Source organism: Ostrinia nubilalis, chromosome 14 (genome assembly GCF_963855985.1).
Source record: "Ostrinia nubilalis chromosome 14, ilOstNubi1.1, whole genome shotgun sequence".
Lineage (NCBI taxonomy): Eukaryota > Metazoa > Arthropoda > Insecta > Lepidoptera > Crambidae > Ostrinia > Ostrinia nubilalis.
Genome location: NC_087101.1, coordinates 9,549,659 through 9,574,194, shown reverse-complemented (window position 1 = coordinate 9,574,194; position 24,536 = coordinate 9,549,659). Strand labels below are relative to the sequence as shown.

At 37.0% G+C, this 24,536-nt stretch overlaps 2 protein-coding genes across 3 annotated transcripts in view; one reads left to right on the top strand and one right to left on the bottom strand.

The window, feature by feature from the left end:
* Positions 1-24,536, bottom strand: part of LOC135078112 (1-phosphatidylinositol 4,5-bisphosphate phosphodiesterase) — a 105,498-nt gene that overhangs the window by 63,861 nt on the left and 17,101 nt on the right. For both annotated transcript variants that reach the window (XM_063972688.1, XM_063972687.1), the window contains exon 2: positions 10,954-11,087. In XM_063972688.1, the coding sequence (XP_063828758.1) occupies positions 10,954-11,010 (57 nt within the window). In that variant the 5' untranslated portion in view covers positions 11,011-11,087. The remainder of the gene's footprint in view (positions 1-10,953; positions 11,088-24,536) is intronic.
* On the top strand, positions 4,837-12,808 carry LOC135078117 (uncharacterized oxidoreductase TM_0325-like). The gene is made up of 2 exons (XM_063972695.1): positions 4,837-4,852; positions 11,968-12,808. Exons 1-2 carry the CDS (start codon positions 4,837-4,839, stop codon positions 12,723-12,725), a joined length of 774 nt encoding a protein of 257 aa, XP_063828765.1. The 3' UTR covers positions 12,726-12,808.

The window sequence follows — 24,536 nt, the reverse complement described above, 5'->3', positions numbered from 1 at the left end:
CATTCCACACCTTTTTAACCTAGTCAGGTAATAATTTTAATAAAATACGAAGCACGTCATCTATCAATAGGATATTTATGTATATTTTAGAAGTTAATAAATTATGCATAAAATATAAACACTTTAGAAGTTTAGTTAAATCGTAGAATTTCTGAAAAACAAGTACTAAAATCGTACTGAAAAAAAAAACTATTAATATGTTATCTAATTTATTTATTAAACGTCGAATTTTATCAAAGATTTTGGACTAAAGTTTTTGAAAATATTTTATAGCCTACATAGAAAAAAAATTAGGATTCTAAATCGTGAAAGAAATTTTTTTCGGAGCCTATTGCCTCCAAACAAACAAACAAACAATTAAATCTTTCCTCTTTTATTAGTATAGATTTAACAACAAAACAAAACGCTTCTTTTTCTTCTTCACGAAACAAAACTCAAAGCGGATAAATAAATAAACAAATCTTTGGACAATTTCACAGCGCCATCTAGTCCAAAAGTAGGCAACCAATATGCTTGTGTTAAGGGTGCTATCATAATGGATATACTTTTTTATAATTTATTTATTAAATTAAATACATGGTACCTACATATCGACGGTCCCTACGTACATTTCAGTATCTACCAGTTCCGTGATTTGCCGTTTTTGTTTGCAAAACCTTCAGAGGACCCAACAGTTACGGCTCAGTTCAAAAAACATACAGTTTTTATTCAAATTGAACCTTAAAACGTCAAAAAACAAATCCCGCAACTACAAAATTAGAACGATTTCCGCAGTAAAATTGCATTAGTGGGAGTTACGAAATTTTACGTTGGACCTCACGCTTAACCCCGCGCGCCCAGCCCCTCAACTGCCACTTTCATTTGCGCAGATCGAGTGAATTGATACGTAATTTATGAAGGAAATAGGTATTATTATGGTTTCTAACCTAATTTATTTCACTCAACATTATACCAACGGCAAATTAATCAATTAACTGTAGGAATCTGGTAGTTGCGTTGTTTCACTAGGGAAAATTAAAGTTACTATTATAAGTAGGTGGCACTTACCTATTTTTACGTTGGAAAATTAAAGTATCTTCTAGCCGTAACTGCCACTATAAATGTTTTACTTTGGAAAAGTTTGTTTTATGTCTATAAGCAAGTGCCAGTAACGGTGTTTTACGCTGAGAAATTGTATTTTAGCAATATCTGGTGGAGATGAAAGTGAAGACAAAACAATATAAAATATGATATACAACACGACTGAAGTATCTAGGGTCATTTATTAGACTTAACGCAACCAAGTTCTTCTCCTATGCTACTTTTTACAAGATACAAGTTTGTAAAAATATCGTAAAATTTATTTTATTTATTTATCAAGCATATTATGGCATTCAGAAATAAATATAAGCAGGTAACACATACAAACAAAACTTTCAATTAACTGTAGTTAGAAGCTACTATTACATGATAATGCTTACATGATATTGCATACATACCCATCAGAAGGATGAGGTAGGTATATCCACTAAAAATACCCTGATGTCCCCGTCACTCGCTATAAGTGCTAACTTTGAGATTCCGGACAAAGAACTCCCGCCTACACGGCGACAGTTGGGACCAGAGCAGCTAGAAGTATACAGCTTTCCCGTACACACACTCACCGTCAGCAGACGGTGGTGGTGGCCTATGCAATGCCTCCCGTGCTGCCTCACGACCCCGTTACGCTGGCCATTACTAAGGAAGGAAGATAGGAGGCAATCATACTGTCACCTTCCCTGGAGCGAATTCAAATGCACCCGCACTTAGTTCGTAGTCGCGCTATCGTACCGCAGCTTCTTTCGGCACCTTGTCTTCTCAGATAGACGTGATTCATTACCACCCAGGTTTTGTTATCGTCCACATAGCTTTGACTATGCTATCCCGCAAGAATATGGTGTGCCTTATGCTCCTAGCCACCACAATACAGTTAGAGCTCGAAGGATCCGTGCCCCGTCATGGAGCGATCGTTCGAGCAACCTTAAACTTCTGCACGAGTGCGAATAAGGTTAAGTGACCCAACTTAGCTATGGCGAGGTAGTTTATCAACTACTAGACTACAGCACAGTCTAGCGAGTCTCACGTCAAACGGCCTCTCTGTCCTCCTAAGGCGGAGCTTTCACCTCGTTCTTCACGCTTCGTTAAAGCCAACGATGTAGCCCTGTAGACTTTCTGGGCCTATTAAGGTCTTAGAAGATGGGCAGCGTTACCCTTGCCTACGAGGGTGATGCCTTAGATGGGAGTCCTGTACAGAATTATGCTTTTGAGGGTGCCAGTATAGAGCTCCCGGCCTTTCTTTATAGCCTTCCGACATAGAGTTTTCGGACCTCTAAATTAGGGAAGCAGTCACGAAAAAGCAAGCTGTCTTCCATACACACGGCGACGAATTGGTAAAAGTGCGAGCTGCCACTGGTTATATATAATTAAGGTCACCGTATTTGCACTCACTACTTGGTGCCACTGGTGATTAACAGGACCTTACTCTTAGATATTTGATCTGGCCCTTAGCTTTGACAGTGATGTGGGCGTCAGGTGAAGGTGTCAGGGATGCTTTTAAATATAATATGTGGTCCCTGGCCTAGGGCAACCATAATGACATCTGTGGCGCCCAGGCAAGCCGCCTCGCTGTTGGAAGGGAGGCTCTGAAAGTTATGAGGATATTCTTGTAATGATGAAACTATCTGCATGGCAGATGATACCTTGAAATGTCCATGCCCTTGAAAAGGGTTCCATTTAGTACCCAGTCGTATCCAATGTTCCACAAGATCGAACTCAAAAAAGACCCATGTGGATCTTCGGACTCGATGCCATGCTGTCAAACCTAGCCGGCACTATTGACAAAGAGAATTAAGCGGTTATACAGGTACTCTTCAGTCAAAAGACCCCTTAGATAAGGAGGAATCTTAAGGTATTGAAGTGCCTCCAATATGCAACTATCTGGGAAACGAGGCGGGATGCTGTTATGTCTCGTCGAGCAGGACTATGGGCCTAGAGTGAGAGTTACGTTTAGTAGTAGCTGAACTTTGTTCCCGTGTACAATTACTTATGTGGCAGTTAATAATTTAAACAAACATATTACTCCAACGTAAAAGTCAGCAAGTACCGCTTACGTCATTTGCAATTAGAAACTTTCCGTTGTATAAGTGAGTAAATGACAAATAATACACTTATTGTGATTATTTTTTGATAATTCTTCATGTTTTATAAAATATACCTCATATAAAACTATTATACCAAATTTCATCAATGTACGATAAATAGAACGCGAGCTACACATGTTTAAACCTTCAAACCGCTCTCCTGTAAAATTGGCCGTTTTCAGATACGTTAATATACGTAGGGACCGTCGATATTATACATAGTTACACCCAGATCCGTCAAAGAAATTAAAATTCATCATTTCAATTTCTGCTCGGCCGGCCGACTCGAAACAGCCTCTCGGCATAGTATCAAATGTATTTGGTCGCCGTACAAATCACCGCTTTACGACACGAACGCACGTAAACGTCACGGCGGGAAAAATGACACAGGTCCTGCCTTGACGGGCGCTCGCGCCATACTAATCGATGTCGGCTTGCGCATTGTAATTTATACTGATATTCACATCAATGTTTTGACAAAGTGGTTACTAATATTTAAACAATAACTGTAGAAATTAATTCTACAATGAATATTCTTTATTTTGGGATACTTTTATTGCAGTTATTGCTGTGTTTTTAAACCAAAAACCACGATCAAAATGTGACGTTAATCTTCAAATTTGCGTAATTATTTTTAGATTTTACTCAATAATGGTAATGAAATTCAAGAATCTATTTCATTAATGGACTACAAGAATATATGTCCGATGATTACTATATATTTTTAAGCTTATTATATGAGCATAAATAATAGATACAGGACTTTGAAAATGAGTCTGCGGCAATTTTTTCGTAAAATGGTTGTGGGAGATGGGGCACTGTGAATTAAGCAAAAGAGTTTTAGTAAATCCGTTTCATTAATGGTCAACAACAAGGATTGACCTATCTTTCGCAGTTATTAAATAATCTCTGGGTGTTGCTTAAGATAGTAATTCATGCTTCCAAAATCTTAGAAATTCGCACGAAAATGTAAAATGGCTCTTAATATCCTCATAAGAAAATTAGTATTGTTCGAAAGTCGAAAGTTCAAAAAAAAATAGAACGAAAGAAGGATTTAAAAAAAAATCCTCGTCTTCAGTTTTCTGTGGTCTATTTGAAAATGTGTTTTGTTTCAAATAGTGCATAAATACGAGGTTGTTTTTTTCATCAATTCTGTTTCAATTACTATGTTTCAAAACAATAGTCTTGGCGAGTTGCCAGGTCTCTCGGAAGAGGTGTTTATCATTTTATTTACTCTGACAATGATAAATACTGAATACCTACCAAGTTAAGACAGGGTAGCCGGAAAAGTAAACATGAAAACTTATAAGGGTCGAATTGTAAGCTTTTGTAATCCTGAATTATTTGGCAGCAAAGTTTTAAGAGGATTCTCCTAATTTAGGCAGAATACGTATTACACTAATATTGTCCCCTGTGAGATTCGAACCCACGTCCAAATCGCTGAATGCATGCGGATGTAGCAAGTTAACAAAACGGGGTAAAAAAGTTTCCAGTACTTAATTAAAATGGGAATTTGCTGTCTTTGATTTGTAACTAAAATCCTGAAAAATTTTAGATGCGCCTTTTTAACTATCGGGGGCATATCTAGATATGACTGCTACACACTATAACTAAGTAGGTACTATAGCCAGCTCGATTTAGGAAATTAAGTCAAAATAAAAAAAAAGTTGTAATAACGATGCTGCGTAGCGTAGGTGTGCCAGGCTATTATTTAATCTCATTTATAGAGTCATTCGGGTCAAGAGCACGCACTTTTTTTTTGATGGCCTCCCAGACCTATAAAGAATTGTATAATTGGCATGTTATGATATTAAATCTGTAGAATATTTAATAAATTTTCACTATTTAAGAAAAATTTCAATCAAGATTAATTAGTTTTAGCCCTACATAGGCTTAACTGAAAACTTTTCCAATGCGTACTCTTGACCCGATGTGTGGGTAAAATTACGCAAGTCTTAGGGTAAAGTTACGCACGCGGGGTAAACGTACGCATTCAGATTTCTAAGAGAATACAATTAAGATTGGCAATAATCAATATTTATTTAATCTTGTAAATAACAATTTAAGAACTTTAACATTAAACAAAATAAGAACTCTTTGTATTATACAGGGTGGAATTTTGTAATGCCACCTGGAGGGAAAGTACTCTTAATATTGTAGATAGAAAATTTTACTCAAATAAAACTTTCCTTAATTTTTTAAAACAAAGAGAACTCCATTCAAAGATTTTTGAAAATTTTACGAAAATTCACTATCATACCATACAATTTTTTGTAAATAATTAAAATAATTTAAGATTTCATGGTTTTCCTTTCATTTAATTTAAGCAAGTTTGTTAGAGAGATTTCATCCATAAACCATAACCCTAACGATCGATGCAATAAAAATACAGGGTGTAATTTTTAACAAATTTTAGTTGGTTTGATTCCTCTACATTACTAAGAGTACTTTCCCTCCAGGTGGCATTACAAAATTCCACCCTGTATCTATTATAATGTGAATCTTGTCTTAAATAAATTATTTATATTGGCAATAGTCCCACTTTGAGATCAAAATAATTGGCCTTCATTATTTGGTCATCTGAGATTAGATGAGGATCCGCTGAGGGGCCTTCCTTATGTAATTTTTCGGCATTTTGGTGTAGGTATTCTGAAAGATTGAACAATTTTTGATATTTTTATTTCATTTGGGGTATAAGTGCGCAACGGGGGTAAACGTACGCGTGCGTACTATTAATCTCGTACTCTTACCCCAATCGGCAAATATACCAAATAATCAGTCACAACACACATGTTAAATACTTTTTACGAATATGATAAACTTAGATCAAAACTACATTAAATGAACAATAGAAATATAGTATACTTACTGGCACAGAGCTATCCATTTAACTACAGCACACTTTTCCGTGGCATAAAAGTTAAACGAAATAAGCGTGCTATAAGTATTCGGCGACGTGTCGCGACCAGTACTTAGATTGCGTCGGCGCGGCACGTGGCTCCTAAACGGCGACAGTAGCGCCACTCTATTTTACAAACACAGACCTCGGCTCCCCCACCCCTGTCGGAGATCGGACCACCGCGTACTTTTACCCACCGCGTGCTGTTACCCCGAATGACTCTACCCCTAACTAAACAGAGTTTACTGTTCGCGTAAATAGCAAAATAATTGAATAGGTTTTGGGAAGACAAAGTGATATTTAAGTTACTTCACGCTACAAAATAAACAGTCGTTTCAACAATAACATTGATGTTCAAAGTTCGTTTGCTCGCAATTTGTTGGTGACTAGACGCATAAATCGCGTCACTCGACAGTCGACAGTCGGCACTGGCACTGAAACTGAAACTCATTCATAGTTCGATGGCCCTAGAGCTAGGCCGACGGCATTTGAAACTTGAAACGGAGCCAAGTTACCTGAACTAGTAATTTTTTACCATCTTTGTCTATGCGGCAGGCGGTAGCGAACTGATGGGCGTTCGAAGCCTTTCTATTTCGTTTGTTCACTATTATTTTACAAAGAACAATTATTTCTGTACGATACATCTATGTCTATAAAAGCGAAAGGTTTGACTGACTCACTCATCACAAAATCTCAGAAACTACAAGTGCTACGAGTCTAAAATTCTGCATAGGGGTTCCTTTTAGAACGTAGGTGCTCACTAAGACGGGATTTTGCAAAATTCAACCCCTAAGGGGGTAAAACGGGATCCACGCGTGCGAAGTCGCGGGCGGCCGCTAGTTATTTAAAATAACTGCCATGCCAGTAGTTATTGAGTTGTATTCCCGTAACGTACATTAACAATGCCTTGTCAAATTGAAAGCGCCAGAAGTTTCAGAACTTCAGAGAGTATAACGATTTTGCATAACTTGTACTTAGAGAAAGTCGTCTACAATTTAACATGACATGTGAATTATACGAGTAGGTATGAGTTCAGAAGTACGAGTACCACGTCTTCTTTGTAATGTACCAGATCAAAATAAATGTGTGTTATGTCACAGGAGTTCAAAAGAATGTAAATGTTACGGTTAATTAAGCGCTAAATACATAAATAAAGCGCTAAATAAATGAATTATAGCGTGATTTTTGAATTGCCAAGATCCAAGATAAGGCGGCAATAGACACGCCATACCATATTGGTCGCAGTACCAGAAACAGTTGGGATGAATAGTTCTTGAGACGACAAGGGCTGGAAGACGCAGGTTAGGCCTCCCAATCGACTGATGACCTAAGTGTAAGTTTGAGCCATTTAATGCAAAATACTCAAGGCTCCACTATAGTGGAGGGTTTTGCCATAATCCCCACGCCCCACGCTTGGCAAGCGGGTTGGAGGCTCATAGTCCAGCAGTGGTGTAAAGGGCTGTTGATGATGATGATGATGACTCAAGGCTGCTTGCTTGCTCAGGTGTGTGAGGAAGGGCTATACCTAAAGCCATGCAATGTTAGACTGATAGTAAGACTAAAAGTGGTATTAAACTGGGTATCAGTAGTAGTATTACCAGTGATGGGAACGCGTACATTATTAGTTCCCTCGTTTTCCGATATTCTACAGATGTGACCCGCCTACTTCAATCTCAGTTCCCCAGAATATTTGAGCCGCGTCAGCTGTGCCGTTTGGAAGGGAAAAATAATTGAATGTTTAGGTGGAGGATTGCGTTGGCCTAACTTGGGAAGAAAGTTGCTAAATTGTTATAGAGGGAAAAGTCGGCGTTTTGTAAAAGAAGACAGGCAAAAGTACTTATTACTTGTTTTATAATTTCCCAACACTGTGTAACTAATGGTGTATTGTATAATTTTCTATGCAATCATCGACTGAGATGAGTTTGTTTTGTATACCAATTTCTCACTTAGTTTGGTTGGTTATCTTGTAGCTAGATTTAGGTATTTTTTTGGTTTGAGTCTAGCAGTTTCTAGTTTTAATTCATAACTCTTTCAGGTAGGACATAAACGCACGTTAACTTATCGGGAGACTCTTTCATAGCAAGATCCCTGTGGAAATGCTGAGGTGATTTTTACGCGAAGCAGCGCACAGCGACGCCTGGTAATAAAATCAGTTAACAACTTCAATTTTTCACCACAAAGTAATAGCTACAAATCTGGTATTGTAAACCGCAAACGTTTCACTAGCGGCGCGAGTCGCTAGAGTTGTACTCGCACTCGTTCGTAAACAATTTGCGTTTGCTATTGCGGCCATAGTGCGATCATGCTCGGCTGTAAACATCAAATACCCGAGGTTGAAGGTTTACCGCTGGTGCGGCTATTTCAGAGCGACTGAACGAGCTCAGCTGCTACCGAAGGGTGCGGCGCGGTGTTAGCGGGGAGAGAGGTGTTTTAAAGGTGGGACAAAATGAAACACCTGCGTATTATGTATGTACAGACAACAGAACATCTCATTTTGTTGAAACATATCGCCAATTACAAACTACGTAGGTAAGACCCTATAGCGTAGAATTTATATACTATATAGTTAATGTTATAACAATCATCTTACTTCAAAGCGATACTCACACACAGTAATTATGCCATTCTCATTGATATTATAAAATGTAATTATAGTTATCAGTAGTCAAGTAAGTACTTCAACAGATAGTGATCTCTCAAGAAAGCTATGTTTTTATGGCTCTACAGTTTTCGCCTGTCGCGGGTATTATTAGAACTTCAATTTGTTAACCGGCTTAAAAAAAAGGATGTCCTATGTTCCACCGTATGTATTTTTTTTTTAACTATAAAAAGCTCTATGATCATCATCGCCTTAGCCCTACTAGATTATGAAAAGCTTATTTTTACCTAAATAAAATAAAGCAGGATATCCGCTTAAACTGGGACCACAACATAAGCGCGCGCGAGTGAATGAGCGCCGTGAACATCACCGCCTTCCTTGATTTACGGCACCTTTCCATGAGAGTACCCTCAATCTTTGACGCTGACGTCTTATTTGGGTATCGCTCGTAAAAGTTAAGAAACCCACGCCCGAATACGAATTTTATGTATATTATTATATTAGTAGGTATTACATTATCTTCAGGATTTGTTTTGAATACCAGCTTTAGGAAAACGTAATGTAGGCAGGTCGTCAGTGGATTGACGATCTGGTGGAAGGTCGCGCAAAACACTTGGATGTGGGCAGCGTTAGATCGGTCATTGTGGATACCGATGGAGGAAGCCTTTATCCAGAAGTGGACGGGATTTTTTTTAAATGATGATGACAAAGATAAACTTCATATCAGCCAAATGACAACTGCTGGACAAGGGCCTCCCCAAGGATATCCAGAGCGACCGGTCCAGGGTCGCCCACATCCAAGCACATCCCACGACCTTCACGATCGTCCGTCTACCTGGGGGGCTTGTCCCCACTACGTTTTCGAGAACTTTTCTGCCCCAGCGGCCATTAGCTCTGCGAGCTAGTATGTGCTCCACTCAAAGATAACTATCGGTTTAAAAAATTGTGATAGAAACAATCCTATTCCGCATTACATACATGGTCTACCATCCGCACACCCCTTTAGAAAGTCAGGCAAATGTACCCAAGAGCAAACACGGTGGAAATGAAAACAAACTTTCTCGATATTCGCTTTGAACTCGCACGTACGGAGTTTCCACTTAATAATTCTGCTCTTTTTGGCTGGTATATGGTGTATTGATACACCGACCAGGATTTTCAAGTTAGTGAATTAACGAGTAGGTACTGTTGAAAATGTTGCAGCTACGAAACTGCAAACGAAGTTTTACAAAATCTATCCATGACTCTAACTAAAGAAAACTGTAAAGGTGTTTTATGACGACTAGACAATTTCCTTAAAATTTTATTCTTCCCCCTGTTATTAGATTTATGGAGGAAACGTGAGAGGTGGTACCTATGCTTATACAGTAGCTGGTTTCCTTATTATTTTGAGTATCTACCTACATGTAGGATAGGAGATGTTATTATATTTTGTGTCTGGTAATCATGTGTAGGCAATCATGTTAGTTGCTCTATTCAAGAGCGTCATTTATCAACAGGTCTTCACTAAATAGGTATAATGGAAGTTTCACAATGGGCAAGGATTTTACTTATACAATGTTAGGTATACGTCTCTACATAAAATATCGTGTGAGCGAGACTGATGAGTTTTTCGCGAAAACTTTTTTTAAATAAAAATGTTTGAAATCAAATTTTTTCATTGGTTACAAATGAAATGTTATTTCTTATGTTTGTCGACAGATGGCATTATTTGGATTCGTAAACCGCGGTGTCCATTTTGTTTAATTCACTGAGTATACTTAATTGTTACAACTTCTGTTACAGCTTTATTTTACCTTAGATAATTTGGATTTTGGACAGAAGTTTTCAACAATAATTTCTCATCGTGCGAGCGAAAATGAATTCTGTCATGGTAGAATTATATGATACTAATTTAGACACGGCGAATTACCGTCAAAGGGAAGCATTGAGATTTGAGTGGATCGGCTCTAAATGGACTTTAATTTTAGATTAAAGTCGTTCGCTCAGCTTGAATTGCTCTATTAATCTTAAGCTGATTTATACTTCGGGCAATTTCAAAAATCGTTTCGATTACTTTAGTTTTAAGATTGGATACGATTCCAAAATGTAAAAGGGTCTTACAGGGATCTAAATGTTCTTACTGACTGCGCATAATGGTTACAAAATTACAAATTACGTTAAACGCTGAATGCCAGTTTAGAGAGTTCATTATAATGTCAATAGTAATTGCTGATTTAAAATTATTGTTTGTAACAATCTACAATCAAACATTTTGACCCAAATCACGTAAATATTAGTAGATTTAGAAGTAGTACCTGCAGTAATGGTTCCGGGACTGGGATCTGCCAGTTGAACTCGAACCTTTTCGTCATGGTGTAAGCTCGACTTTAGATCCGCGCCTCAAGACCTCTCTTCCTTAGTTTACCAGCCAGCCATCATTGGCACCACCCTGTAGACAAACAAAACAAAATGGTTGAACATTATGTCAATTACTAGTAATTTAGTATCGAATAGTCTGTAACTTTGTCTGAAAAAACGCCCTTTAGTTAGGTACAATTAGTTAGGTACAATAATTCAAGGTATTTTTTGCATGATCGTCTCTTATTAACTTAATACTTATTATAAAGAGTTGATTTTTTTATACCGTTATAAAGAGTAGGAACTATACTAACACAAAAACATAATGTTAATCTAATTTTAAGAAGCTTTAACTACAACAACAAGAAATTCCAACTGTTCACAAAACAAAAGAAAACAACATGACTTAAGAATCACGTAAAGTCTGTAAACATCGTTGTGTAACATTGTGTAAATTGTGTTCAACGTTGTATCGATTCCTGGAATTCGTGGAACAACTCCCATTAAATCAGGATTAATTGAAAGCCTTCTCTACGATACCCAGGCCACTCGCTGTCTTTCAGCAGCCTAATTAGTGTTTTAATGAGCTTCGTACCAATTAGAGTGTCCAAGCAGAGAGGTACAAAACTAGTTTCTATTATGTAGGCACAAACAAATGATACACAAGACGTCTCTTCCATTGGAATAGAAAGTATTTAAGAAGTTAGCCAGACAATTTAATGTATTTTGCTTCCTCTAGCTAGGTAATTGACCTTACACGAAACTGTCAAACCAGTATGATACACTCATATTATTAGCAGTACATTACATTATTTAAATACATAAAAACATGAGGTCTGCATTATCGATATTGATAATATAAATAACAGACGATTAGATAAGCTTAATCAGTTTATTACTTGTGAATTGTGTTTATGCGAGTGTCCGTTCGTTTACGGAAATTATTACTAAAATGAGTTTTAACAATAAAGTGGTGTTGGTAACAGGCGCCAGCTCAGGTATAGGAGCTGCGATTGCCCAGAAATTTGCTGAAGAAGGAGCTGATGTAGCAATAGTAGGAAGAAAAGTGGATAAATTGAGGAATGTCTCCGAAAACATTGCAAAGGTCGGTAACAAGCCGCTAGTAATAGTCGCTGATGTGACGAAAGAAAGTGATGGTCAAAGAATCATCGACGACACTCTAAAACAATATGGAAAGCTCGATGTACTGATCAACAACGCAGGCATTGGTGGAGCATCTAACATCTTAGAGGAAGATGCAATGACAGCATTTGACCGTATTATGGCAACCAACCTTCGCTCAGCTGTGTACCTGACCCATCTAGCTGGCAAGCACCTGTTTGAAACGAAGGGAAATATTATAAATATCTCCAGTGTGGCTGGACAGCAAGCTATGGCACAAGCATTCGCTTACTGCACGTCTAAAGCTGCACTCGATCATTTCACAAGATCAGTGGCACTTGAATTCGCTTCGAATGGAGTTCGCGTGAATGCTATTTGCCCTGGTCCTGTGAAGAGCGATATCTTTGAAAATGTGGGTTTCAGCGCAGAAATTATACCAGCTTTGTGGGACATGATGCTTCAAATGACACACCTTAAAAGGATAAGCGATCCGCTGGAAATTGCTGAACTGGCATGCTACTTGGCAAGCGATAAGGCTGTTGGCATTACGGGGTCAATATTTGTCAGTGATAATGGGGTTCTGCTGGGTTCTAATGCTAAATCTTAATTTGTAGCTTATTGCCTATTTTAGAGAGACGTTGTTAATCGTGGTTGTATTTTAAGGACATTAAATGCTGGCTAAGGACTGTTTTGATTCCTATCATTTTGCGTGCATTACCCACGTATTTAAACAAACAGGCAATGTCTGTCGCGGCTTGTAGATTAGGGTTATCAAGCTTTTTATCAGTGGGTCATAAAAATGGCCAACTAATGCAAATTATGTATAATCTGTGTGCAGGACGCGAGGTTATCCTCTTGATATTTTGTAATCACACTACGTAAGTACAAATTGAAAATTGCTAGTAGAGACTCAAGTATGTACTCGTAGATTACACTTGGCCTTCATGTGTTACAAATGATGTTACTTGAACATGTTACAGAGTGATAAATTACATACAGAAACATCAAATATAGAAAAAGTATTGAAGTATTATTAAACCAAATCTGCCGTCCAAACGAAAAGTGCAATAACTATGTTTTGACTACTCTCGAGATATTCGCTATTAACGATTAGTTACTTACAAATAATAATATTAGATATTGCAGTTATGATAACCAATAGAACCGAAACTATTGAAGATACAAAAAAGATGTCTAAGGCGAATTTTCCTGATAATGGATAATATGGTCTTAAGTCAATTTGCCCAAAAACTCGACTTATTGCATTCTTCGTTAGGACGGCAGAAATTATAGCGTCTTTTGAGTTATTTACAATCTTTCACGCTGCTCATTCAAAATTTAAAACAAAATATGGCGAGAAATGCCTGCAATCCCTGAAACACGATGTAAAGCAATAATTTAGAAAGGCTGAAGTCGTACAGCAAACTAATAGCGCGTTTATTTCGCCTCGGGCAAGAACCAATAAATAAAGCACAAACCTGGTCAAGCCCGAACCTTAATATAGCAGACTATTAAAAGGGAAAAGCAATGTTTTTCATGAAAATATTTTTAAAACTTTAAAAAACGGAACACTTTTCTGGTAGCGGTTGGAAAACAGGCGAGAATCAAGCGTAGTAGGTGATGATGATGATCAATATGAGCCTTGACTTTCACGTTCAAACATGATCCTAAAGTGATCTTTTATTGTAACATCCTGCCGCCTAAACCATGTAATAGTTTTGACCAGTGTCAACGTGTCAAGAAATTGGTCGTCAACCACTTTAGTCCGAAATTGCCCGCAGTTCATTGTATTCTTATTACCTGCTGAATTATTTAATTACCTATTAATATAAAAGATGATGTATATATATTTTTTATTCACAACGAGGAAGCTCTTGGCCTGTATCTCACCATACTACGGGTAATTGACTTATTATTGCTGAATAAACTATTTATTGAAAATACATTATATTACATACCTACGAGTACATAAAAGCAAAAGTAGGTAGGTACAGGCAAATGTAATGACAGCATTACGTAATTTCATTTGAAAACTAATTCAATATTCAACATGTGCGTTTCGTCATACCGCATTTGAAATTCATTCATGACAATGTTGTTTTGCTATGGTGTAATAGTTTTTAATACGTCACAAATAATTTCAGTTGCGTCTCAACATCAAACTTAATAAGCATTATTGAGATAGTGTTTTATTAAAAAGTGTTTTTTTGGCTTAAGATTTTAATAATAATATTCATATTTTCTTTTTTTGCAGAGCTAATAAATAAATGAGTATAAGAACTCTGCTTAGCGCCATATTGCCATGAAATTAAATTCGACTGGATTCCCCTGTGGGTTCCTCGAGAAGTTTTAATATGTTATTTTAGGAGATGCTTGAAATTGCGAACGAAATTTTAGCTTTATGCAAATTGAAACCCAGAATTGATTGTGAGAAGGTTACAATTTGTGAAGGGTTACTTAGTTGTGGGGACATTAAATAAATGAATTAACTACACCCTAATTTGTGACAAAATTAAATACTCTATTGATAGAGCTGTATTTTCCAAATATTCCAAAGTGGACCGATGACATCATAAAGGTAGCATGAAGGCGCTGGACGCAGGCAGCTACCTAGCAATCGATCAACATGGAGTCATTGGGGGAGGCCTAATATGTTCAGCAGTCGACGTCCTGTGGCTGGAATGATGATGATGATGATGATTTCAAATATTTCATCGCCCGTAATTATCATCATCATTGCAGCCACAGGACTCTACTGCTGAACATTGGCCTCCTTCAATGATTTCCGAATTACGGTTGGTAGCGGCCTGCATCCCATGTAATATTTTTTCTCGATATTTTATTCAAGCTTACTTTTCTAGCGATTTTGTATTAGTGATCACTAATGCTACTTCTATCGCAATAAATTAACATCTATCAAGATAAAGTGGCCCAGGAAGAAGCACTGCTCCTAATTGTCATCAAAGCCTTCAAGAAAGTTGGCCAGATAAGTGGCAAGTTCGATACTCGGCAAAAGCTGCGCTAATGGACGGACTTGCGAAGTTCGAACACTTCGAACTCTTCGAAGTTCGATAAAGCGGTGACGGCCTAGATATAGACTTCGCTTTAAGACCACACTAGATAGATATATCATCGAGTGAACATATTAAAACTGACCAAAATTATGTACTTCAGAAGAAGGCAGTTGTGCCAACGTTTTGTTAATACAAATCAAATTAGGACAAAGTATCAAGAAAAAAGGCAAAATGTGCCTATTTAAACCTAAAAAAGTTTCCTGGTAATATAGTACACTTAGCAGATACGATGAAGGTCTAATTAAGTACTTGGACAATGCTACGAAAAATATTTATTCTTTTTTTTTCTCGAATCTTAAAACAAATTAATGATACTTAACGCCTTTTTGCGTTTTAAGATGGTAGACTAGCGCTTGATTTATTTTTGCATTATTTCATAGCTAGCAATAACTTTCAAACTAAAATGAAGTCTGTAAATACAATATGAAGATTCCTCCAGCCTTTTGCTTAACAAGTTCTCATAGTTTATGCAAGAGGCACGATCCTAATCTATTCCGGTACTTCTTAGTGCCGTTCTCCCGTGGCTGTACTAAGTACGAGGAGAGCATACTTACCTACTGTAGAGATAAGACGTGCTAAGCTTGACACTTAACTACTGGGAACAGGGGTAAGTTGCTCTAGGAAACTATTTAAATTACAGTATTATGTCGTCTTGATATGCATCTTGTCTTCTTTGGGGCGAACTGACTTCGAAAACCCGAGTGGGGTTTGGAAATCAGATAGAGCTGCAAACCTAACCGTTTAGAGAAATAGGAGCATAGATTTTTTACTTTTCATTAGAATTTGTTATTTCAATGGGATATTTTTTGTCTTTTTGTAGTGAGTCGCCATCAATGGACGAATAAATAGTTTAAACTTACAAGTTTACTAGAATGACTAGTCCTTCACAGATAGATAAAGCGTGCCAAAGTTCGAAAGTAAAGGCCCGTGACGTCAATGAGTGCGTAAAAGTGCAGCACTTTGTGACGTCGCGCGGAACTTCAACGCATTATTACTTTGTAATTATTTGGTTGATTGACAATTCAAAATATACGTGTCCAATATTTTTTTTATATTAAAATTAACGGACTAAAAATGTTTTTAGGAAACTAGCCTATTGTGAAAACTACCTACTTGATAATAACAGTAATGAGTTCTACGATATCTGCTTGAAATGAAGGGAGTTGTCGGACTTCAGCGATGTCTGATACTTAAGTCGTCGTTACGTCTCTGAGAGAAAGAGAAAAGTAAAGTTTAAATTATATTATTAACTATACCTATATCTTCAGTTCCATTAAAAGCGCTAACCAACATAATAATGACAACATAATATTATTATGGCAAATACAACAGCACAAAACCAGCATGCGGTCGTAGCCTACAGACCACCAATTAGCAAGCCCATGACAATTACCGACTGGTTACATTGCCTCTGTAGTTAACAAGCTAAATAATAGGGCAAAAGCCACAAAAGTGATCGAGTTTCCCGGTCCATATACACGAATATAATGTCCCCGTAACCCCTATTACTCGTACACGAATAATAAGACCGATTTATTGTATATGTAGACCTAGAATGATAAACTTTTATCGAAACATTTTATCGAATTTACTCGATAAGCCCATACGTTTGTCGTCATCGATAAGATTTTATCACGGCGCGCATCCTATATCGTTATCCCGGCTGATGTGCCGTCTAGAAACTCATTCAAAATGAATCACCGCAAAACAACGTGCTCTATTTGCTTACGGCAACACAAGTATTTACGACCGCGATCGACTGCACCACTAAAACCGAATGCTGAGTAAGAGTTTTATTGCCGATGAGCGTTTAATCTGGATAAAACTCTACTAGTGAAATAAAATAAGTCGATATCTAGGGTAACAGGAAGATATGATGGCAAAGTGCAAGACTTAAGACTAGAAGTACCAAAACTTATTTTAATTTCAGTAATAGCAAAAGGTATAACACTTAATGCAAGTCACACGTAAATTGAGTAGGTATACCCTTCATAAAGGTAGCAGGAAGGCGCTGGATGCAAGCCGCTACCAACCGGCCTTTGTGGAAATCATTGGGGGAGTTCTATGTTCAGCAGTGGACGTCCTATGGCTGAAATGATGATATGAACCCTTCATATGAAGGAAGAATACTCATACTCGTCGCTCATAATAGTCTGTCTCTCGCAGAACCCTAACCTACAGCAACTGTCATCACAGTCAACTATGAAAACAATAACTTGCAAACTCAACACAAACGCAAAATAAAGTTCCATTTATCAGGATAATGGGCCTAAACACGTGAATCCTATGGACAATGGGGTCACGTGGGCACGTGAACGGAACCCCTTGGTCACATGGCAGCAGGCGCATGGCAATCAATACCACTCCTTAGTTACTTTATGGAAATGATCAGGAGTAATCCTACAAAGCCACATTTTACGAAAGGCCCGGACAGCTTAATGCCAAATGTTGGTAATAGATGGCGTTGTAATAAAATTAGCTCGCGATGTGTAAAATGCGCTACTTTGTTAATAGTTTAATCTCGAGATAAACTATGACGTATCCTACACGAAGGATGTGAAGTGAACTACGACAATAACCTAAATATTCAAACATTACACGTAAACTCTTCATGCATTAAACATTACTTTTAAATTATGTCACAAAAAATAATAGAGCTTCAGAGATTCCGTAACAAAGTCGGAGGAAATACTAAATGAGGTTACAAGTGTGTCTGTACCTAACTTGGACAGAAAGTAAGTAACTTGTATTTTATATTGCACGATAGTAATGCAAGAATCATCTGTTAGTTTTTAAATCGTAAATCAATGGATTTTCATAGTGGCTTTATTGAATATTTATAGACACTTAACAGTAGATAGATGGAGTGTTAAAAGAATTCTTTCAGCTTGTAAATAAGGATTAGTAACGAGAACCATGCTAGATGACTAGTGAGTTAAATTGTAAGACACGACGAGTATTTTGTACCTACACATTTATTGGTAACTATTTTTTTTTAAATAATAACTAATTATATCTTTGTGAAATGCCAAACCCATTTCATATTAATTAAATTTTCGCAGATACAAAAAATTGGAGTCTACATTGTAGAGTGGCTCTATGGTAAAAGTAGTAAAGCTATCATTACTGGAAGAAAAGGTAGAGTACAGCAAGTACCCATAGCTTTGAAGCTCTCTTCAGAAAGTAAACACATTCTGCGAAGGGTTTTGTTACCATTGAAAACCCCTTATTTGTACACATCCCAACTTTATTCTCGTATATTTATCATATCTACATTTCCCTGTAAAGACGTCGTTTCAAAGGATGCCCAACAAAGGTATACACCGCTCCATTTCGTTGAAAACGTTTTCACGTCCAATATTCGTAACGCAATTTCGCTACAATTCCCATTTGCGCGTTAACTTTATTTTTTATAACTTGTTGGAAGCCGGGGAGTATCAAAAAGCAATGGAATCTCATTTCTGCAATAGCATTAGTGAAGCCCGTGAGGCCTGGGAATGCGATTAGAGCGAGGCCGCTCACGTGGCCTGGCAAGGCCCAAGGCCAGTGCTAATTAGATTTCTCAAGCTGTGACCCGCTGAACTGAAGTAATAGAGTGGAGAGAAAATTAAAAAATATATATATTTTTAGTAGGTGTTAGTTGTATTAGAAATATTAGATTTTATGCTGTATCTTTATTAAAGAACAATTTTTAAGGACATATGTTTCATAGCCAATAAGTATTTGAATTTGTATTTTTTGTTGTCTCTATCAAAATATTTAAGTCAAATGAATATGCGATTTTTTACTCGGTAATAACTGTCTTATTATGATGGTACGTAATATTAAGATGAACCCTCTAATTGATTCTTCAGTAGCGTAGGCACACTATTTTACTGTTATTCACATGTTTTTGCAGTAATGAAAAACATGGAATTGTCTCACAAGGACAATTAGAGCACAATAGAATCGTGCCTTTTATGTTTCAACAAAAGCGCAGGGAACTCTTAGACAATGAAATAATTATTATGAAAAAGTTGATTACAATCGTAACTGTACGAATGCGCAGTTGTGTATAGCCTGAAACGTTTTTTGTTTTCGTAATTACAAATTGTAATTAAAGGTGTTCGCTCACCTATGCGTATACCTTTGCTCCGCAGCCAGCGAATTTTCCGATCCTTTACATACAACGAATTTTCGTTTGGCTGAAATGCAGCTTAAGTGACGTATGTATCATTCAATATTACACTATATTGGTTATCGATTCCCGTACAGTACAAACATTTTGTGTGCATGAACATATGTGTTTGTATTGGACTGGGTGTTTTCTATGTATAATATGTATGTGTATTTACAAAAAAAAGTATTTAAGTATGTTTATATCCGTTGTCTAGTACCCATAGTACAAGCTTTGCTTAGTTTGGGACTAGAAGCGCAGTGTTTAAATGTCCAAGGACATTTATTTTATTTATATCCTCCCATTATTAATAAATTAGATATACATAATATCAAGACAGCTTCAGTAAGCGAACCATCTGACTGGGCGGCCGGTAGCGTACAATTACCCCAAGGAGCTTCTAAAGAAGTCGAAACCGTGTTCTCGTTAAATAAAATTAGGCACGTACACTAACAGCCTTATTGCGTTGAGCGTTGAAACTGAATTTAAAAAATAACCTCTGAAAAGTGGACGAGAAAATTCAATTTTCGTATCTTGAATGTACCACTGAATTCACTGTAAGTTTATTATTAAAATGCTTCGCTTAGTAGGTAGTTGAGACGTTTTGTGGATTGCAATGCAAAAGATGAATATCGTAGCTAAAAACACAGCGGTTTCTTGGTATGAAATGTTCTTGAATTGTCGAAAGAGTATGTAAGTTGAGTAAACAATAACAATGTTGCCTTTACTACCTACGTGCTTCTAGATCTCACGCTAAGAACTCTTATGCTAGGTTGCACCATCTTACTTTAACTGTGACAAACGTCAAAAATCTGTCAAACTCCATACAAAAATCACCGGTTATCGTCATAGTTACCGTCAAAATTAGGTGGTGCAACCCACCCTAAGTAACCAAGTTGTGAAAGTCTATAATAGATTATGTTACTTTACCTGCAAACAAGCTGGAGCTATCAAATTACTTCAAAGTGCCTTCAATAAGTAACGTAATCTTCTCTGAAACTTCTAGAATACCTAAAACAATTTGAAACGAAGCCTGCTAACAAACTTTGTAAATAATCAGCAAAGAAAAATCATGTTTTATTAATGACAATGAACATTTTCAGGCATTTTTAAATAATACTCGCACACTATACGATTAGTAGGTAGGTACATAATCATCATCATCCCAGCCATAGGATGTCCACTGCTGAACATAGGCCTCCCCCAATGCTTTCCATGTTGCCCGGTTGGTAGCCACCTGTGTCCAGCGCCATCCTGTCACCTTTACGATTTCGTCGGTACATAAATCATTGATAATTGTTTATTAAATACCAGTCAGTAATTAAGGAATATTCTCTAAATTAGCTTATTTTCTTTTCTCGTATCTTCGTTAATAATTATTTTCAACTCTCGTGAAAAACATTGGCCGAAAACACAAGAATTTTCCTCCGCCCAGAGCGATATTAGTGAATTTTGTTTGTAATGAATACCTCTTTTGCCGGAGGATTCGATACACGAGCGTACGCAGTAAATTAAATAACCTTTTTCCGTAACATACCCAATAGAAAGTTTATTGTACAGAGGGTTAACACATTTTTGTTGTAAACTCGCTCCTATAACAACCATATAAGATCTCACAGTGTTTGGTTTGACGTACTTACTGTCGATATAGAGGCCCATATTATGAAACGACGATTAGGTAAAGCAGGATTATTTCCTAAGCCTAGATTATGTCCCGTGATTGCTCTACATATTGTATAGCCATTATAGCCAACCGTCTGGCATTTCGTTACACGAGCCTTAATTTTGAATAAAAAAGGAATAATATATTTTCAGATAGTTTCCCAGGTGGTGGAGTTTTCACGATCATACAGTTCTACCCATACATTCACAAACTATTATTTTATTCATCTAGCTATTCAATTGGGTTCATCCTAGAAGACTGGAGACTCTAGCATCTAATGTGACATTCGTTTACGATATAGAAAAGTTGTAGTTTAATGTAGGTAACTCATTTCTAACTTGCCATAACAACAATATTAAGAGCATTATTGTGTTTGGAGGCAGGTAACGTTAGTTTTATAGGTAGGTATAGGTATGCATACTTAGTTGAGGATTCCTGGTGAAGTTCGCTTCCACCTTTAACGTAAATAACACTTTTCATCACGTGAGATGTGGGCCAAAAGCTTTCCAGATCACATAATTGAATCTGTCAACAAAATAACTATAAACGATTAACGGACTGCTCAATTACGTTTATCTAAACTTTAAACCGTTTATTCAGTAGAATCAATTTAACGCTGCACGTGGCATGAATAAGGCCCGACGAGCTTAACCGTATCTGTCGTGGAATACTTAGCAGTATACAGGGTGTACCAAAACTAGCACGTCACACTGACACCGAAGGTAGCTTGTCCCAAGCGATGTCTTAGGTCTTAGAACAAGCCTAGATCCATAAAAAAGTTTTATGACTTTTAAGATATGACAAACTTTAGTTATAGGTCCATAGAAAAATTTACTGAGTTTCAAATATGATAAATTTTGGATATTTTTTAGAATGGACGTGTATTACACTTATTCGATGCGTCTTAGCCTCATTTATCTATTTCTATTTCAGCCATAGGCCTCCACCAATGATTATCCATATTGACCGGTTGGTAGTAACCTGCAGCGCTTTCCGGTAACATTTATTTATGATGTTGATGGTCCACCTTGTGGGTGAACGTCACACGCTACGTTTCCCGGTGTCATTGTGACGTGCTAATTGTGGGACAGCCTGTATAAAAAACACGAGCTGGATGGAACCGTCCTATATCAGTTTGCTCTGGCTTACCACCGGCCTAGTTTGAAGAGGACGCTGATAATAATGCGGGGATATTCTATTCTAGAGGACATTAATTTCAGAGTTTGATTGGGGATTTATAAAATTCATTTAGGTCTTATGCTGGAAATGCCGTCATGGAAGATATTCATAATTATCCGACCTCTAAGGCAGGGGTTGTTAAACATGCTTTTAAATAATAGCTAAACGTAAGAGCTGTTTATCCTTGATGAAAATAATAACGGAGATCTTTTTTATAGTAGGATACACTTTGTTTTCAAGTCGCTAGTTACTGCGAGTTTTAATATTATAACACTCCAGCTTACAACAAAATTTGAGCACCTAACGTAGATCATGTTATTTTAGTTACTTATGTTTTAATGCAGTTACCGTGTCGACGTTACCCTTAATCACTGAGCTGTGATTACTGTCGCAGAGCCGGTACAGTCTACGGCTTAAACCATTCTTACTCTTATATCTAAGGAGCATAAGGATCAAAAATGTACGTTTGTTTACTCATTTTTGTCGCCGGTAAAAGTTACGGTTTATCTGCCCCTTGTCTGTTGTCTTCGGGCTTAACGACGGTTATTATGTAAATGCCACCGGCCTTGCTATAATCGCTGTTCACAGAACATTCTTTACAATATGGGAGCGCTCGGTCAGATAATGTTGGAGAGATTTTTTGTTATGTTGTAGGCAGGAGAGATTTTAAACGCACTACATATTACTCATTTGCACCTTAACTTCGAACTCCTATGTTCTTTTGATTAATTTCGTAGCAGGTCCAATGACTGTTTATCTTTCCCCCGGGACAAACTTGACTTTCACTGATTGGGTTTTTATTGGCGGTCAAGCTGTAGATCCTGGCTACACAGGGAACGAGAGGTTGGAATAGTCCCAGTACTCATGAACAATGTGCACAACAGTGTCAGAAGAACCCGAAAATAAAGCAACAATGTGATAGAATAGTCCCGCAGATTCTCTCAGCATTCTAAGGTGATTCATGCCCGTTTTCACCATCAATCCCTAGTTTTTAAGTGACCCCTATGAAAACAAAATTCCTGTGTGTTACCATAGCGGTCACTTAAAAAATAGGAATTGATGGTGAAAACGGGCATAAGTATTATTTAGATAAATCTGTCCATCATTAAGAGATCGTCACTGGGTAAAAATTCAAGTAATATTCAGCATGATGACAGAACTAAATTAACCTGTTAGGGGAGATGATTTAAATAGATCTGTAGAACTCTACATACCTACATACAACTCTGTGAATTTTTACACAGTTGTTCAATAAGTGTACTAATTTTGCAAGAAACATGTTTAGTCTAACGTGCTGGTAAAAGCTTGTTATATTAGGTTTTCTCAGAAAGGTGAACTCGGATGCTGATTGAATTGGACGTACAAAATATTGTAAGAGTATTTTTGTTTTATTTGTATAATTGTGACTACTTTTACACCTAATAAAAATATATTATTAAGGATTACTGCGTTTTATTGTTAATTTTATAAAGTAGGTTTTTAAGAAGATAAAAAAACTTTTAATGCACACCCTATTAAAATCCAGTTTGAACTCGATTTAACACGTTTGCAGCGCTTCGCTGACTTGATGCAAAGAATTTCATTAGTCTGAATAAACTAAGTTGCGGGGGATGTCTAAAATCTGGGTCGGCCATTAGACTGGTGACAGTTAAAACAGGTAAGTATGCTTGGAATCTTGGAGACTGAGGAGAACCTTTTTAAGCAAAGAAAAAGTTTACTCCATGTGGTTTTGGAAGAGTAGAATAGGACACTGTTGCCCGTTTTCACCATCAATCCCTAATTTTTAAGTGACCCCTATGGTAACACATTTTATTTATTTATTTGATTACCAACAAGATTACATTGTAGCGTTTTTAACAGGAATTTTGTTTCCAAATGGGTCACTTAAAAATTAGGAATTGATGGTGAAAACGAACATGTCACTCTTCCAGTGGTTATAGAATAAGGGAAAAATATGGTATAACATAGGTCTCCCCAACTGGTGTGGCAGTGTGGGGAGTTAAGTCCATATCCTCCATTTGCTTCTAGTAATGTAGAGTCATGCGTGCTCCTGCAATGGAGACTAAACGATGATGATACATTAAATGGTCACATAAATAAAAATACCGTCGTTAAAAATAATTACACACAAAATTTAAAAGAGTTGTTCAACTACATTATTACATTACTCAAAATTGAAAGCGTTCCAAAAATGTTAGCGATTTATTGTCTGTCACTGAACGTGAACATAAGTACAAGTCGAAAATCAACGTGTTTACGATATAAACAAACGCTATATTAATAGAGTGTGAGTCGGCCAATGTCGTGTACATTTAATAATACAGACTAATAAACACAAAGCGTACT